Genomic DNA, 19,061 nt, shown 5'->3' with positions numbered 1-19,061 from the left:
CATAATTACAAGCAGTTAAAAAAACCCGACCATTCCACTTAATTGTCCACTGGTACAGATGGATGGTAAGAAGTGACACTTTTGCTTTTTTTTTTTTTTAATTAAAACTAGTATAGTAGCCGGGACTATTGGGTACCGGGCCCAAACTTAGTTTTACAAGTGTTTTCCTTTTAAAATGTTACCAGAAACTTATTTTGGTTTTGGGCAATTTTTGTTCCTTTTAACATGCTGAAGGCACAGGTGTGCCTTACCTTTCTTTCTTTTTTTTTTTTTTTTTTTTTTTTTTTACAGCTGTTGCTCCTAGAGCCCAGAGAGCCAAATGCATGGGGGCTTGGTGGGACCACAGACATTGCTCCACTTTCGGGGGGAGGTGTATGGTAGTATGTAAAGTGCTTTGTGTTCAAAATGTAATATTTTCTTCTGTTACTAGAAATAACTGTTATTTTGTAAATGCCAGTGTGAGTAGAGCGTGCTTGTTTGGTCCACTACAGATGTGAGACTTACTGTCTAAAGAGTGGTTTTCTTTTAATTTACAGACGCTTGTCTAGACGGATGCAGCGGATGAGATACTTGTCCTTCTCTGCTTAAGGTAATCCACTTGTTACTTTAAAATCAAAACCTATATAAAAAGACCTATTGACTCATGCAAAGCAATATAATTCTAGACCCTGGATAAATGATCCTCTTAATAATTGAAATTTTATTAGTTCATGAAAATGAGCTGATGTTCTTGGGTCAACTCAGAATTAGCTTGAATATTTTAATCGTGCAGTATGTGTGCCGTCTTCCTGCTTTGGAGGGTTAGATCTGGTAAGTTTTAGGTGAGGTCCTGGGATGTTAAACGTAAGAATCGCAGCACACGCTTCTGATTGTAAGTCACTGCGGCATGAAGGGTGATGGAGCTGAGGGATGAAAGGCTGTAAGCACTTGATATTTGTGTATGTGATGTTACACTCATTTTTGACTTTATTTAATGAGTGTTTTAACTAGATATTTAAGAAGTGGTTAAAACATTTGTTACTTTCTAATTTCCAAAGCTTAGTTTTATGTTCTAGGATTTGCTTAGCCTAAAAATTGTCTTATCTACGAATATAACTACGAGCTTTGTCTTGTTCTATGGTTTTCAATTAATAAATGAGGTGAATTAATGGGGAGAAAAATCTAGTTTTAAAATTTCACATATATTATTTCAGATGCTGGTTTAATTGATTTATTTTCACTATAAGTGTGAGAAGTCAGAAAAGCAAAGGTTCTCATTACAGAGTAATAGGTAAGTGAATATTGTGAGGAATGTTGACTTGATAAAGCTTTTGCATTCTCATTAGTTTTGAGGCTGTAATTTCAATTTCAGTTGGTTTTAATAGCTAAGCCTTTTACATCGTGGAATAATCTTACTCAGAAGTACTAATATCACAGAGCCAGGTTTGGTGGCACAAGCCTGTAATCTCAGTGCTTGAGATGCTAAGGACTAGGAGTTGAAAGGTAGCCTGGGCAATACAGTAAGACTGTTTCCACCTTCTCCCTCTAAATACAGCACATTGAGCGATTCTGTTGTATATTTTTCAACAGGCAAAAATGTGTAAATAATTAGAATTAAACTTAAAAAACTTATTTGCAATTCTGTTTTCAGTTGTAACAAACCAGCGAGTACACTGCATTGAATTTATTAAAATAGCTGCAACTATGTTTATAGGACTGCAACTGTGTGTGTGTGTGTGAGAGAGAGAGAGAGAGAGAGACAGAGAGAGACAGAGAGAGAGAGAGAGAGTATGCTGCATTGAATTTATTAAAATAGCTGCAACTATGTTTATAGGACTGCAACTGTGTGTGTGTGTGTGTGTGTGTGAGAGAGAGAGAGACAGAGAGACAGAGAGACAGAGAGAGAGAGAGAGTATGCTGCATTGAATTTATTAAAATAGCTGCAACTATGTTTATAGGACTGCAACTGAGTGTGTGTGTGTGTGTGTGTGTGTGTGTGTGTGTGTGTGTGGCCAACAAACTATTTGGCTATGTATCAAGATTATCTAGGTTATTATCAATTTTTCTTTTAGCAGAGTAAATGTAGATTTATTTAGAATAGTAAGAAAGAACTCCCGATAGTAGAAAGGGCTTCAAGAGAGAAATACCTTTTTATTTTATTTTTGCAAATCAGCAAGGGGTTTCATTTAGAAGTAAGGCATAAGTACAGAAGAGATACACTGAAACCTTACAATGTAAGACTTACTCACAAGTCCCCTTTTTAAATAACACGGAGAATCTTCAAAAATTCTGAGTCCTAGGCTCTAACTCAATTCTACTGATTCAGAATTTGGGGAATGATTTTACCAGCTTGATTTCAAACTTTGATATATGATGGAAGACTTATAGCTTTTTTTTCAAAATCTCTTAATGTACAAACACACATATATAAATATTCCATTTTTAACTTTAAAAAACTTATTACCTCTGTGCTGTACACTGGTGCAAACTAAATTACAAAGAAAAAATATTTTGTCTAAGATCAAAAACGAGTAAGGTGTGGCTTGGGCAGTCTGTGGGGCCACTGGCAGTGGGACCAGGATTTATCCCCAGTGCTTGAACTGACTTTTTGGAGCCCATTCTCTCTGGAGGGATAGTTTGCTCAGACTAGGTATAGTGGGGAGGACCTTGGTCCTTCCTCAAAGTAAGGTGGGAAGACTTACAGTTTTAGGTGGGTAAAAACTAGTGAACCTTTTATTGGTCAGGAAATCACAAAGATATTAGTAATAAAAACTCTCCCTATGTACGTGGTTTATACATTTAGAAAAGTTTACTGACTCAGAGGCCACTTTAGTTGCTCTTTATATTTTTAGCAATTCTGATAAATTATAATAGAAGCTTGTGAGCTGAACATAAACTGCTGCATGGCATTTTTACTCATATAGAGAATTAAATTCTTCTATGATATCACAAGTTTAGAGAACCTGGATTTTTTGTTATAAGAACTCAGGAAAATAGTGTTTCAGGAGGGTTTAGTACGTGTATTATAGTAGTCTTTAGAAATTATAGAAGTCTTTAAAAATTATAGACGTCTTTAGAAAGCGGTCTTTAGAAATCTAGTGCTGTATTATTTCATCTGGAGTCATTTTCTAGAAGCTCAGAGCTATAGGAAACTGATAAGAACCTTCATTATCTTCAAATGACTGCAGCAAACTGCTCTTCCTAGTGATGCATCCATTGACTCAGTAGCTCATGTCTGCTGTGTAATATTCTCCTTATCCATAGCAGCGGGACTGGTGGAAGTTAGGCATAGGCATGATGGTGCATGCTTGTTAGTCCCGCACTCTGGAAGTTGAGGCAGAAGGATTGCCATTTCCAGGCTTGTTTTGGATTACGTAGTGAATTCTAGGTCAGCTTAAGGTTTATAGTGAAATCCTGCCTCAAAAAATGAACAGAAATAATTTTGAGCTATATTCCTAATAGTGATAAGGAATTATTGTTTATTATTATTAATTTTAATGTTTCTTTTTTCTTTCTTTGTAGTTTGACCATTTGAGGCCAGTAGCCTCCTGACTGACTAGTTAAGATGCAGAAAAGACAAGGGTATTGCAGCTATTGCCGTGTGCAGTATCCTAACCTAGAACAGGTGAGAGGTTCCCACTGACCCAATAACAACACTTAGCATCTTAGTTATGAGTTCCTCTTTAACGTTTTTATTAGATTGGCTTATTCACCAAATGGATTTCATTGAAAATCTGCTGGTTTGCAAGTATTGCTTGACTATGAGAATCTAACCATAAACAAAACCAATTTTTTAATGGAGTTTATAGTATAGTTTAGTAAGACAGGAAATAAGTAATCATATAATTTTAAAAAACATATGTCAAATTATGATTAGTTTTAGGAGGAAAAGACAATAAGCAAGAGAGTGCTGTTTAAGTAGACCAACCAGGTAAGGGTTTTTTTTTTTTTTTAAGTGACATTTGAATTGGCATTTCAAAGAAGTTCAGTGCCAGGTTTGCATATATATATGAAGGAAGAGTTCTAGGCAGAGAAAATGCTCTGAAGGGGAAGAATATTATGCTAACCGGAAGTCAAGAGGCCAGTATGACTCCAGTGGAAGTTGGGCGAGAAGGTGCAAAGGGGTAGGAGAAGAAGGAAGGGTAATGACGCGGAAAGCCCAGTAGGTCAGCTGGATGTGAGGCACCTGCCTTTAATCCCAGACAGAGAGGTGGAGGCAGACTGATCCCTGGGAGTTCAAGATTGGCCCGATCTACAAAGTGCTAGGTCAGCCAGAGCTAAGAGACCCTGTCTCAGAAAACATACAAACGTCCTTGTAGGTTAAAGCGAGAACACTGACTTTGATGCCAGTGAGGTGGGTAGCCATCATAGCACTCTGAAAAGGGTGACTGTATTATTGAACTCATATTTTAGGAGGATCATTCTGGATGCGGATGAGTAGAACAGTTGGTATAGGGATTCTTTCATATTTATTTTGTTGCAAAATAATTCTTTCATTATAAACTTCCCCGCTTTAAAGTGAAATTCAAAGATCTTTAGTGTGTGCACAAAAGGAAACCAACCACATACTACTGAACAGTCATTCTGTACTCTCTTGGATCTCTAACCTCTGGCAACTACTAATCTACTTTCTGTTTCAAAAGATTTAACTATCCTGGATATTTCTCCCAAGTGAAAAATTATGCTGTGTGACCTTTGTGTCTCACTTTCCATTTAGCATAATATATTCAAGGTTCATTCATATCATAGCATGTATTAGTACCTCATTATGGCTGAATAATACTCCATTATAAAACTAATACCACATTTTATTTATTCATTCAACAATTGATGGATGCTTAGGTTGTTTTTACTTTTTTTGGCTACCATGAATATTGTTGCTATGGATGTTTGTGTATAATTTTTTTGTGTGAACATACATTTTCAGTTCTCTTGTGTATATATGTAGGAGTGGAATTGTTGGGTCATATGATAACTTTTTTTGAGGAACTGCCTCACTGTTTTCCAAAGTGACTATTATTTTATGTTACCTCCAGCAATGCATGAGGGTTCCAGTTTCTCCTCATCCTTGCCAGCACCTTTTTCCCCCTTAATTATAACCATTTTGTGGATGTGAAGTGATATCTCATTGTGACTTTGATTTGCATTCACCAGTGTCATTGAGCATGTTTTCATGTGCTTATTGGCTGTTTGTATACATTTTTTTGGACAAATGCCTATTCAGATCCTATGTCCATGTTTTAATTGGTTTGTCTTTTTTATTAATGAGTTTTAAGCCTTTCTTGCTAGCAGACCTTTATGAAATAATATGGTTGTAATACTTTGTCCTATTCTGTGGCTTGTCTTTCTACTTTGTTGATAGCATGCTTTGCTGTATAAACATTTTAAATTTTGCTAGGTGTGGTAATTCCTGCCTGAAATCCCACAATTTAGGAGGTGAAAGCAGGAACATTGCAAGCAGGCCAGCTTGGACTACATAGTGAACCCTGTCTCAAAAAAAAGTTTTAAATTCGTTTATGTTCTTTTTTAAAGTTAGACAGTTCTTACTATGCAGTACAGGACCTTCCTCTGTACCTCCTGAGTGCTGAGGTTGCAGGTACGTACCGCTGCACCTTTCTCTGTCTTTTCTTTGAGGATTGCCCAGCCAACATCATGAAGACTAAGAGTTTCATAGTTGCTCTTATAATTAGATCTTATGTTCAATTTGAATTATTTTTTGTACAGATGAGAGATGGAATCCAGTTTCATTCTTTTGCTTGTGAAATCCAGTAATCAACTACAGTCTTTGTTGAAAAGACTAGTCTTTCCTGTTCAGCTATCATGTCTGTTGAAAAATACACTACTTAAAATTGTAAGAGTTTATTTCGTTGTTCTCAGTGCTGTCCTATTAGTCTATATATGCATTATAATGCTAGTACCACACAGTCTTTTTAAAAAACGCATTTTAAAACTGGCATACAGTAATTGTATGTGTTTATCAGATAACTGTGTGATACTTCAGCACATATATACAGTGGGTAATGATCAGATCATGATAATTGGCCTGTCATCTCAGACATTTATTTCTTTGTACTGGGAGAATTCTCTCTGCTCTTTTGAAACATACAGTTAATTGTTGTAAATCATAGTTAATATTCCTGTTCTATAGAACATTAGAAGTTATTGCACCTATCACCCACCCTTCCATACCCATTAACTATCCTCTTTCCATCCCTCTGTCCTTCTCAAGCTTGGGTGACCACTCTATCCATTCATTCATCTGTGGACACCTGGAGTGATTCCCTTTTTGGCTGTCATGAATATTCTGTAGTAAACAGAAGAATGCAGATGTTATCTTGGCATACGGATTTTACTTCCTTTAGAAATGCATCAGTAGTGGGATTTTCTGTTATAAGAATTTCTGTCCTGTTTTCTGTAATGGTTCTATGTTTAACAGCTTTATAGTAGTGACCCCCCTTTGTCACATCTCATCAGAACTTGCCATTTTAAAATCTGTTAGTAGTTCTTACAGGGTTGAGAAAAGATAGCTTATTGTCTTGATATATATTTCCTTGATGATTAGTGATATCAAACTTTTTCATATATTGGTTTGCTGTTTGTATATTTTTTATAATTTTTATTTCATTTGCATTGGTATTTTGCCTACATGTATGTCTGTGTGAGGGAGTCAGATCTCAGGGTTACAGACAGATGTAAGCTGCCATGTGGGTGCTGGGAATTGACCCTGGGTCCTCTGAAAGAACAGCCAGTCCTCTTAACCGCTGAGCCATTTCTCTGGCCCCCTTGTATATCTTTTTAAATATGTCTATATACAGGTTATTTGCCCATTTTAAAAACAAATTATATTTTGCTGTTGAGTTGTTTGAGTCCCTTATATATTCTGGAATGAGTCCTTTGGGTAGCTGGCTATAGTGGCTCATGACTTCTCAGTATTCAGGAAGCAAGAGTATCAGGAGTTGAAGGCTAGCCTTAGCTACATAATGAGTTTGAGGCTAGGCAGAGATACATGAGATCATGTGTCAGAAAACCACCACTACCACCACCACCTCCACTAGCAGAAACCAATACTAAAGTAAGAATTTTTTGCTGGTAAGTAGCTTGATGGGTAAAACACATGCCACACAAACGTAAGGACTGAGTTTGAATCTCTAGAACCCTGTAGAGCACGCCATGGCAGTGTGCTTCTGTACTTCTATGGTAGGATAGGAGGCAGAGACAGAGAATGATGTGTGGCAGTGAAAACTAATAGGCAGAGACCCTGTTTAAAACAAGGTGGAAGGAAAGAACTGGCACCTGAGGTTGTCTCTGACTTCCATGTGTGCACCGTGGCATGTTCGTATCTCTTATGTTTTCTTCTAGTAGTTTCATAGTTTTGGGTCTTACACTTACTAGTGTTACGATTCTATTTCTGAGAAGACACACCATAACCAAGGCAACTCTTTTTTTTTTAATATAATTTTTTATTTAAATTAGAAACAAGCTTGCTTCACATGTCAATCCCAGCTCCCTCTACCACCCCTCCTCCCTTGCCCCTCCAACAGCCCCTTAGCCCCCCACCCAATCCTCACACCATTCCCCAGGGAGGGTGAGACCCTCCATGGGGGATCTCCAGAGTCTGTCCTTTCATCCAGGGAAGGGCCTAGGCCCTCCCCCATGTGTCCAGGTTGAGAGAGCATCCCTCCATGTGGAATGGGCTCCCAATTGGGGGCTTGCGTATTTGAGAGTTAGTCCACCATCATCATGGTGGGGAGTGTGATAACAGGCAGCCATAGTGCTAGAGAAGTAGCTGAGAGCTTTACATCCTGATGTGCAGGTAGCAGACAGAGAGACTGAGCCTGCCATGGACTTTTGAACCCCCAGTGCCCACACCCAGTGACATACCTCTTCCAACAAGGCCAAACCTCTTCCAACAAGGCCAAACCTCCTTCCTACAAGGCCATCCCTCCTAATCCTTTTTTGTTTTGTTTTGGTTTTTTGAGGCAGGGTCTCTATGTGTTGCCCTGGCTGTCCTGAAACTAGCTCTGTAGATCAGGCTGTTCTTGAACTCAGAGTTCCATCTGCCTCTGCCTCTGCCTCTGCCTCTGCCTCTGCCTCTGAGTGCTGGGATTAAAGGTGTACACAACCACCACCTGGCTTTTTTTTTTGTGTGTGTGGGTAATCCTTCTAATCCTTCCCAAACAGTTCCTGGCACCAAGCATCCAATCATGGGAGCATACGGAGGCTGTTCTCACTCAAACCACCAGATAGTGTGATATGTAGTAAGAGATTGAAGTCTAGTTTTATTCTCCAATATTTAATTCATCATCACCATTATTATTAATGAGACAGGATCTTACTATGTAGCTCTAGTTGTCTTGCAAATCGCTATGCTATAGCCCTTGCACCCGGAACGGTCCACCTGCCTCTCCCCCTGAGTGCTTAGATTAAAGGTTTGAGCCACCATACCAGACTTTTATACATATATATAATATATATATAGATGTTGAAGTTTTCCAGTACCGTTTACTGAAGTGAGTTTACCTTAGTGGGTGCCTTTTATGCCCCCACTGGTCAACTGCCCTTATAGTTAGATCTAGATGGATAAATTATTCCTTTGTTTTTTGTTATGTTTCTTCAGTGCCCCACCTCCCCATATCATACTATTTTAGTTGCTATAGTTTTGTATTGTGTTTTGCAGTTGCTATTATAATGATTACACCTTTATTCATTTTACTCAATATTGTTATGGCTTTTAAGAACATTTTAGGTTCTATGTGAAGTTAGAATCTAGATTCATGTTTGCTTTTTTTTTTTCTTTTTTTCTTCTGTGAAGGTCATTGGTATTCTGATACAAATTACAATAGAATCTTTAGATTATTATGGGTACTTTAACTATATTCTTCTAATCCATGAACATGAGCTATCTTTTTGTTCTTGGCTTGTTCGTTATGTGTATCCTTCTTAATTTCATTGTTTTCATATTTTGTAACTTACATGGTAGAGATCATTTATGTCTTTGGTTCATAATTCACCCTTAGGTGGTATTATTATTATTGGTAGCTTTCTTGGTAAACATTTAAACAACAATAATTTTTATATCCAACACCTTTATTGAATTTATTTTTCAGTTTTAAAATATTTTAATGCAGCCTAGCTTGTTTTTCTTAGTAAAAGTATGTCATCTGGGGCTGGAGAGATGGCTCAGCAGTTGAGTGATTGCTGCTCTTTTGGAACACCTGAGTTTGGTTCCCAATACCTGCATGGCTGTCACTATAGTTTCAGAGAGTCTGGCACTCTTTTCTGGTCTCTCTGTGTACCAGGCATGCATGTGCTGCACATACATACATGCAGGCAAAACACCTTATACACATGTGAATCTTTTTTCAAAAAAGATTGCCATCTACAAATGAATAATTGGATGCCCTTTATTTCTCCTATTGTGATGCTCTGAGGATTCTAATCTGATACTGAATATCATCAGTCGATGATAATGTCTTTGTTTATGACATTTAAAATTTTTCTTTTGATTTCTTCCTTGACCCACTATTCATTTAAGAACATGTTTAATTTCCATGTACCTGTGCAGTTTCTAAAGATATTCTTTACTGCTAGTTTCTTCAATTCTGATCAAAGATACATATGCTGATTTTATTTTTGTTGAGAAAGTTCCACATACTTATGAAAATAATGCTTATATTCTGTAAATATCTGCCTGGATCCTTTGGTCTATAATATATAAACAGTTTACATGTGATAATCAGATTCTTTCTAGTTTTTGTGTAGATGGTCTTTCCATTGATGGAAGTATGATTTTGAGTTGTCACTACTGTACTAGAATCTCCTTTTAGATCTAGTATTTAGATGTAATTATATATACTTATGTATATATAATTTTTTAGGTTGTTGATTTGTGGTATTTATTTTAAATATATATGATATATATATCATATATATTTTCTTTTATTGAGTTGATTCTTTTGTCATTAGGTTTCATTTCCTCAGTTTTTGACTCCAAGTCTGTTTATACTGATACACATATGGGTAGTCCTGCTTGGTTTTGTTTTCAAGGTATGTCTTTTTTTCTGTTCCTCACTCTAGAAAGTCTTGTTACTTTACTGATGAAATAAATTTCTTAGAGCAGCATGTCATTGAGTCATTAAAAAAAAAACCCAGCCTCTTGGACCAGTTTACATCCTTTATTTTGAGAATTTAATGTCTATATTCAAGCTTATTGATAGGTAATGATACACTCTTGTTATAGTTTTAATGTTTTTTACTAATTTTCTTTTTTGGTATGTATGTTTTTCCTTACTCATCTTTGTGGTTTGATGATCTTCTGTATGTGATTCTTCCTTGTGTATCTGAACAACTGTTGAGTTTTATATTTCCATATTTTATGATGGTAGTTGTCTTTGCTTTTAGTGTAGAACTCTAACAGACAGTTTTAGGGATGGATGGACTGATTGTGGAGAATTACTTCACATTTTGTGTTTTGAAAGACTATATTTCTCCTACATTTCTGAAGGATAGCTTTGCTGGGAATAGTATCGGTTTTTCCCCCCCCCAGGACTTTGAATATTTTTCATCCTATATGGTTTCTGCTGACAAATTTTCTGTTAGTCTAGTGGGAATTACCTTTTATGTGATTTGATGCTTTTCTGTTGCTATCTTTAAAATTCTTTTATTTTTAGCAGTTTGATAATGATAACTGGTAGATGTTTGTCATTTTTCTGTACCAAAACAAAATACTTGAGATAATCAACTTATATAGAGTAGAAGCTTGTTTTGGTTGTCAGTTTGGAGACACTTTAGTATGTAATTGATAGGTTCTATTATTGTGGGTTTGTGGTGATACAGAAGTTGTCTTAATGTCTGGAAAGTGAAAAAAAAATAGTCAAAACAACAGGACCCCCATAATGTTCACTGGAGGCCTGCTATCAGTGACCTAAAGCCTCCAGTTTTAGATCTCCACCTTTTTTTTTTTTTTTTTTTTTTGGTTTTTTGAAACAGGGTTTCTCTGTATTGTTTTGCAGGCTGTTCTGGAACTGGATCTATAGACCAGGCTGGCCTTGACCTCACAGAAATCTGCCTGCCTCTGCCTCCCGAGTGCTGGGATTCAAGGCGTGCGCCATCAATGCCTGGCTTAGATCTCCACCTCTTAAGGATTCTGAAGACCCACCTTTCAATTCATGAGCCTGAAGAATATTAGAGATCTCATTTGTAGTATATATGACCTCTCTTGGTCACGTTTCAGAGGCCCTTTGTACAGTCATAATTTTTCTAAGATAGAAAGCTTTCCATTATTAGTTTGACTAGGTTTTCTATATTTTTTAGGACACAAATGATACCAGCGTGTCCTTATTTCATCATCTCCACTAAATGTCACAGGCTTTCTTCATTCTTAATTTTCCCTCCCAAGATTGGGTTACTTCAGAAAGGCAGCCAGATTCTGATAGGGGGATTGTGTTGAATCTGCAGATGAATTTGCAAAGTGTTCATTTTAGCACTAAGTCTTCCAATTGTGTGCAGGGAATATGTATTTCTGTTATAGAAAGCTTCTTAAAAATTTTTCAACCTAGTCTTGGGCTTTTCAGTGTACAAGTTTTGTCCTGTTATGTTAAATTTATTCATTATTATTTTTGATACTATTGTTTTGTTAAATTCACTTTTGTTTGTCTCTAGTATATAGATCTATAATAGCTTTTTAAAATATTTATCTTACATCATACAACCTTGTAGAACTTACTAGCCCTAAAGTTTTTTGCAAGTGAGTCCTTAAGACTTTGTATGATCCCTATACAAAGTCATTGCACTAGTTTTCTAACCTAGATACCCTTTTTATTTCCTCGAACTTCTCTCTAGTTTAGTGGGTATCTAGTAGAAGTGGTGAGAATAGTTAACCTTCTCTCTGTTGATCTTAGGGAGAAAGTTTTCATTCTGTCAATATTAAATACAATACATAGTGTGATTTTTATATAGAAGACATTGTTAGGTTTAGGAAATGATCTTCTGTTCTTAGTTTATTTCCTAGTTCATTTACTGTTTCATTATGAAAGAGTGCAGAATTTGTCACATGTTTTTCTGTGTATATTTTTATATTAGCTCAGGCTGCTATAATAAAACAAGATATTACTAGATGACTTAAGCAACTTGAATTTTTTTTTCTTGTTCTGATGGCTATGAAGTCCAAAAACTTGCAAGATACTAGCTGGTTCATCTACTTTCCCAGCTTGTACTTGGCTGCCTTCTTAATTTGTCTTCTCTTGGGGGGTGGGATGGATGATCTGTATTCCTCTTACAAGGTCAACAATCAATGCTATATTACAACTTCATCCTTTTGGTGTCATATAATCCTAATTACTTCCTTAAATGGTATCTAAATTTAGCATATTAGGGTTAGAAATTCAGCATATGAATTTTGGTTAGATATGGGTCAATATGTGGTACAAACTGATTTTTTGGATGTTACCCTAACCTTACATTCCTGGGTTAGATCTTACTTGGTTGTGGCATACAGTTTTCTTTTGATGTTGCTGGATTTTGGTAATAATTTTTTTTGAGGATTTTTACATATATGTTTGTAAGGAGTGTTAGTCTGTGACTTTCTTGTGGTGTCTTTGTGTCATTTTGATATTAGGGTAATGACAGTTTCATAGGCTGAATTGAGTAGTGTTCCCTTCCATTTTTGTTGGAAGAATTTTATGAACCATTGTATATATTTTGACACAAGTATTCATGGTCGTAGTAGCTACTGTTTTCTGACCAGGGTTGTTCATTTAGAAGTGTCTCAAGTTTCTCTTCAGGGTCTAAGCTATAACTGTGTCATAGGTGAAAAAGTTTATAATGATGTTCTGGTTTTGTAAATGCTGAACTGTTTTTATTTTAGATGGTATCTAAGATAACTGTATAATATGTAAAAATTCTGTGTGGTGACATGTCTTGTTTATCTAATAGAAATCAATTTTTTTTATATTTTCTTTTAACCCCTCTACCCTTTTTCAAAAAAAAATTTAATGCTGGTCATAAACATGAGGCAGAAAATAAATGAAGTCTTTATCTTTCTGTTATGATTGATAAATTGTTTCATTACATTACTGGACTTGTTGAACCTTTAGCAATTGTAAAACATTCTTATACTATAGGTTCTGTTCAATAAAGATTTGATGAATTTTGTTTTGGCCTAATTTAAAATAATTTTTATTCATTTGGACACTCTTGCACTAAATTGGCATTGAAAAACTTTCTGTTGATGACAGCCAGGATAATTTATATTAATTTTGAAAGCTTGGAAAAATATATGTGTGTATATATATGTATATATGTATGTATATACACACATACACACACACACACACACACACACACACACATATATATATATATATATATATATAATTTCAAGGCTTTGGAAAACTAATAAGGCAGTGAAGATATACGGGGCCCAGATCTAGTGGAGTATTCGATAGACAACAATGGGAGCCAAAAGAAAGAAAACAACTTCTAACCTAGACTTCTCTACTCAATAAGTATAACTTATGTAAGGTAAAATAAAAATATTTTCAGGAAACAAAAATTAAGGGAATTTGTCACCAGCAGACCCTCACTAAAGGAAAAACTAAAAGGAGTTCTTCAGGCAAAAGGAAAATGATTCCAGATGGAGGCTCAGAGCTATCAGGAAGTAATGAAGAACAATGGACAGGTAAATATGTAGGCAATTAATAAATCATGTTTGTGGGATTAACAGGGATGTAGGTTGGGAGGGTAGTAAGTAGTTAATTTCTAAGGATCTTACATTGTTTAAGGAGAGAATAAAATAGTAATTTTAGACTTTGATAGTTTAGACATATCATTTGTCTACTAGTAGACTAGGAAGAGAGTCTGTAACTACTGAGCTAACAAAATGGGGAAATTAGAATAATAAAGAGGAAGGAAGAAGAGAGAAAATGCCCATACGAATAATAAGTAACAGACTTCTAAGTATACCCAAGTGAAAATAGACTTACTGCTTAAATTAAAAATATGTTCAATGACTACGTGTGTGTGCATGCGTGTTTACTTCTGTGGTAGAGCACTTGTCTCCTGTATATGACAGCAACTCAAAAAGGAAAAAATAAAACTATATTTAATACTTTATGGTCGGTCTTAGCCACAGAAATAAGAAAGAAAAAGATAAGAAAATGACTAAAATGATAAAGATAATTGGGTAAAAAGATACAATACAGTTGTTTGTCATAACATGATGATGGACTAGCAAGCCAAAAATGATCAACTATTAGAATTAATGAGTTTAAAAGCTTGTTGGAGTCAGGTGTGGTAGGACATGCCTGTGGTCCTAACTTCTGAAGAGGCTGAAGTAGAAGGGTCATTTGATTCTATGCATTTGGGATCAGCCTGGACACCATGGGGGAGCCTTTGGTTGAAAAACAAACAAAAAACCAAGGTGGTTTGACCAACAGAAAAAATCATATTCACATATGCAGATAATGAGAACTAAAGATGTCATTTATAGTAACATCAAAGAAAATAAAATTCTGAGGAATAATTATAATAAAATATGTATAAAATCTTACAATCTGTAAACACTGAAGGCCGAGGATTTAGCTCAGTGATCGCATGCTTGCTTTAGCATGAAAATTAAACCAATATAAAGATGGAAATGGAAAAGATGAGAACCAGATATTATTAAAGACCTGAGTGCATAGGTGTCTTCCATTACATAACCATTCTTACTCACCTTTACTCATTAGACAAGGCAGTCTTGGTGCAAAATTAGAAAAAAACAAAGAAACAAACTCCAGAAATAGATAAATTTGTGTATTGAATCTGTGACAAAGGTGACTGCAGAGCAGCAAAGAACAAGACTTGGCTGCCAGTAGATGCTGATGTGCCAATTGAATACCTAGTTGGGAAAAAATAAAGCTATTTTTGAATCATCCTGTGTGTAAAAATTCATTCCAAATGATTTATAGATGTGAGTGTTGTAGGTAAAATAATAAAGGAACTAATAACAAACAGGAGCAACTCTTCATGACTTGTGAAGAAGAGCTGTCAACAAAAAACATTGAAAAGAATTAAGAAAGTGGCTGCAATAAAATTAAGAAAGTGGTAGGTGGTTAAAGTGAGAAGTCCAGCTGCAGAAAGGAAGTAAGAAGACAAGACAGGCTACAGAAAGGAAGTGAGAAGACAAGACCAACTATAGAAGAAGTGAAAAGACAAGTTACAGAAAGGAGGTGGGAAGACAAGACCAGCTACATAAACGAATTGAGAAGACCAGACCAGTTAGAGATAGGAAGTGAGAAGACAAGACCGGTTACAGAAAGGAAGTGAGAAGACAGGACCAGCTATCGAAAGGAGGTGAGAAGACAGGACTAGCTACAGACAGGAAGTGAGAAGACCAGACCAGCTACAGAAAGGAAGTGAGAAGACCAGACCAGCTACAGAAAGGAAGTGAGAAGACCAGACCAGCTACAGAATGGAAGTGAGAAGACCAGACCAGCCACAGAAAGGAAGTGAGAAGACCAGACCAGCTACAGAATGGAAGTGAGAAGACCAGACCAGCTACAGAAAGAGAGAAAACAAGGTCAGCAATAGAAAAGAAGGGAAAAGACCAGCTACAGAAAGGAGGTGGGAAGACAAGACCAGCTACATAAAAGAATTGAGAAGACCAGACCAGTTAGAGAAAGGAAGTGAGAAGACAAGGCCAGAAAGAGAAAGGAAGTGAGAAGACCAGACCAGCTACAGAAAAGAAGTGAGAAGGCAAGATAGACTGCAGAAAGGAAGTGAGAAGATCAGCTAGCTATAGAAAGAAAATGAGAAGACCAGACCAGCTACAGAAAGGAAGTGAGAAGACAAGATAGACTACAGAAAGGAAGTGAGAAGACAGGGCCAGATACAGAAAGGAAGTGAGAAGACCAGACCAGCTACAGAAAGGAAGTGAGAAGGCAAGATAGACTACAGAAAGGAAGTGAGAAGACAAGATAGACTACAGAAAGGAAGTGAGAAGGCAAGATAGACTACAGAAAGGAAGTGAGAAGGCAAGATAGACTATAGAAAGGAAGTGAGAAGACAAGATAGACTACAGAAAGGAAGTGAGAAGACAAGATAGACTACAGAAAGGAAGTGAGAAGGCAAGATAGACTATAGAAAGGAAGTGAGAAGACCAGACCAGCTACAGAAAGGAACTGAGAAGACAAGCCACAGACAGGAAGATGATACTTGAACGAAGATATTGTGTCCAGAATAAATAAATTCTACAAGTTAATAAAGAAGATATGTATTTGAAAAACCGGAAGAGGAGTTGGCATGGTGGCATTTGCTTGTAACCTAACAATGTGGAGTTGAGGATAATGAATTCAAGGCTAGCCTGGATGACATAATGAAGACCCTTGAAAAAAGAAAAAGAACATCAGAAAGAAATTTGAATGGACCCCTAATTAGAGACAATCTGGATTGCCAGTAAAAATAAGAAGCTATCATCAGATTGTGGATTAAGGCCATGATATTATGGCACTGAACATTTTCTACAGGAGCTAAAATGTGAAATACAGAATACCAAGTGTTGATGATGAAGTAGAACAATGCGAAGATGAAGATATACTGTTGGTTGAGGCATAAATTATTCCAACCACTTTGGAAGACTAGGTATTGAAACTGAACCTACATGAACTATGTGACATAGAAGTTCTACTCCCAGTAATCTATCCCCCAAAATATGAGTACCTCTTCGCACAAGATGAATAGCAAGGTTCTTTGCAACATTGTTTGTAATGTCCAAAATCCACCAAGAGCAGAATGCACAAAATACGATACATTATTACAATAAAGTACAGATGTGTACATGAAGATGAACAGAATATAGCTAATGTTGAATAGTATCATAAATGCAGGGTGGAATGAGAGGAGCTCAGTGTAAAAGAATACATGTTGTATGATGTCATTTATATAACTTTCCGAATCTTTTAATGCCATAGTATTAGAAATCAGGGTTATAGTTACACTTGGGGATGAGGGAAGGCATATTAAATTGGTATGGGGCAGTAGAGGGATTTCTAGGTGCTTATATTTGTGGACAGATGGTTATGGACATGTTTATTCTGTGATGGTTTAGTGCGCTACATGCAAGTATTTTGCGTGTTTTATATGATATGTATGTTGAAAAATTCTCAGTAAACCATGTGGGGCATGTATAATGTGGTGGCTCCTGCAGCTTACTCAGGTGCAGTTCTCCATTCACATTGCTCTTTCTCTTTTTGCCTTAGTAGAGAGGACAAGGTTGGATTTTAGTTGAATCTTTCTTTGTTCCCTTGTACACTTGTCCTTTTTTATTACCAGCAGTCTAGCTCTGGTGATGGGCACTGGATAGTGGGGGAGTTTGTACCAAGAGGATTTTGAGAGTCGTATTTGATTGTTCCTGGGGCTAAGGGAACATTGCAGAAAAATTCTCCATTAACATGACAGGAAATAATTACAAGAGTTGTAACAGCGATCAGGAACTAGCAACCTGTTTTAGTTTTAGTTTTTCTTAAATAGTACTTTAACTATGATATATTAAAACATGATTTTTCTTAAGTGTTATGAAAGCATGTTGCATTATGAAGAACATATGTGATAATCTGCCATTTGTATTAGCAATGTGACATGAAAAGCACATAACCTACAGTTTGGCTCACACTCAAATCCTAGCTTTGCGCTTTGCTGGATACAGAATTTAAGGAGGTTTGCTTTTAGTTTTTTGTGCCCCACTCTCTTTGTGTCAGAAGAGGGCACTGTTCTTGCGGAGTGAAAATGAGAGTGAGCTCTTTTAGGTGGATTGAGTAACCCTATGTGTGACATATGGTCCGGTTCAGCCTGTGTTAGATTCCATCTTGTCATATGTCTAATCCACTAATACTAGGATCTGTATAAAGCTGAAGACTTTAATGTGCTTACACCAATATCCTACCAAGGCGGGATTCTTCTTAATCGCTGAAGGAAAAGAAATGAAGGGTTTTTTTTTAGTTAATCTTTGTTCTTCTTTAATACCATAATCCAACCCTGCTCTCTCTTTTCAGTTTTTTATTGTGAAAACACTCTTTGGAAAATATAAAAATTTTAAGAAAAATTATAAATTGTCCATTAACAATATCGCTTAAAAGTATGCTTTTAAAATTTTAGTACATTTTCTTCCATTTGCTTGTCTGTATATTTTTAAAATGTAGCTTGAGATAGAACCATACATATGATTTTTCTCTTAATACGTAGTATTTCTTTATGTTATTATGGTTTCTTTATTTTAGGCAATTGTATGCTATTGCATCTTAGTATACATTTTGATTTAAGGATATTGTTATACAGTTTCCGGTTTGTCACTATATTATGGTGTGTTAAGCATCATTTTTGATGTCATCCTTAGGGTGTGTTTAGAGGAACGTAACAACTATATTTTGGGAGACACACTTATGGTTTTGATACACGTATTAGAAGTGCTATATGGAAAGAATATCAACTTATATTTCTACAACAAAGACATACTTGAGTCCATTCTGTGTCACCATGAGTAGCAGTAATTCACTTAAAACCCCACTGTTTTTCTTTGCAGCACTTGTTTAGTGCTCAGCACAGAAGCCTGACCAGACAGAGCCGGCGTCGGACAACCACGAACAACAGTTTGATGGAACGCTTTTTGCAGGACGTGCTACGACACCACCCGTACAATTATCAAGACAGCAGGTAAGGTAGTCAGTGTTATGTTTTACCCATCCCCATCATCTTGCTTTTTAGCCCAGGACTAGTCTTGTCTAGAAATGCTGTGTTGCCCAAAATTGCTTTAAACTGTTTCTCAAATGATGAGATTATATAAATGTGGCACCATACCTAACTTTTAAAGTCTGTAATTGAATTTAAGAAATATGAAGTGCAAGCCGGGCGTTGGTGGCGCACGCCTTTAATCCCAGCACTCGGGAGGCAGAGGCAGGCGGATCTCTGTGAGTTCGAGGCCAGCCTGGTCTACAGAGCGAGTTCCAGGACAGCATCCAAAGCCACAGAGAAACCCTGTCTCGAAAAACCAAAAAAAAAAAAAAAAAAAAAAAGAAATATGAAGTGCGGCTGGGTGCAGACTTTTGATC

General features: G+C 36.4%; 1 protein-coding gene across 1 annotated transcript in view; it reads left to right on the top strand.

The window, feature by feature from the left end:
• Positions 1 to 1,188: 1,188 nt before the first annotated feature.
• Zdbf2 (zinc finger DBF-type containing 2) overlaps positions 1,189 to 19,061 on the top strand; it is a 38,049-nt gene continuing 20,176 nt past the window's right edge. The window contains exons 1-3 of the mRNA XM_040753459.1: positions 1,189 to 1,270; positions 3,502 to 3,604; positions 18,536 to 18,666. Of these exons, the coding sequence (XP_040609393.1) occupies positions 3,545 to 3,604; positions 18,536 to 18,666 (191 nt within the window). The 5' untranslated portion in view covers positions 1,189 to 1,270; positions 3,502 to 3,544. The remainder of the gene's footprint in view (positions 1,271 to 3,501; positions 3,605 to 18,535; positions 18,667 to 19,061) is intronic.

This window comes from Mesocricetus auratus, unplaced genomic scaffold (genome assembly GCF_017639785.1).
Source record: "Mesocricetus auratus isolate SY011 unplaced genomic scaffold, BCM_Maur_2.0 Super-Scaffold_100010, whole genome shotgun sequence".
Classification (NCBI taxonomy): domain Eukaryota; kingdom Metazoa; phylum Chordata; class Mammalia; order Rodentia; family Cricetidae; genus Mesocricetus; species Mesocricetus auratus.
The sequence above is the reverse complement of the archived record's forward strand: the minus strand, read 5'-3'. Positions and strand labels throughout refer to the sequence as shown.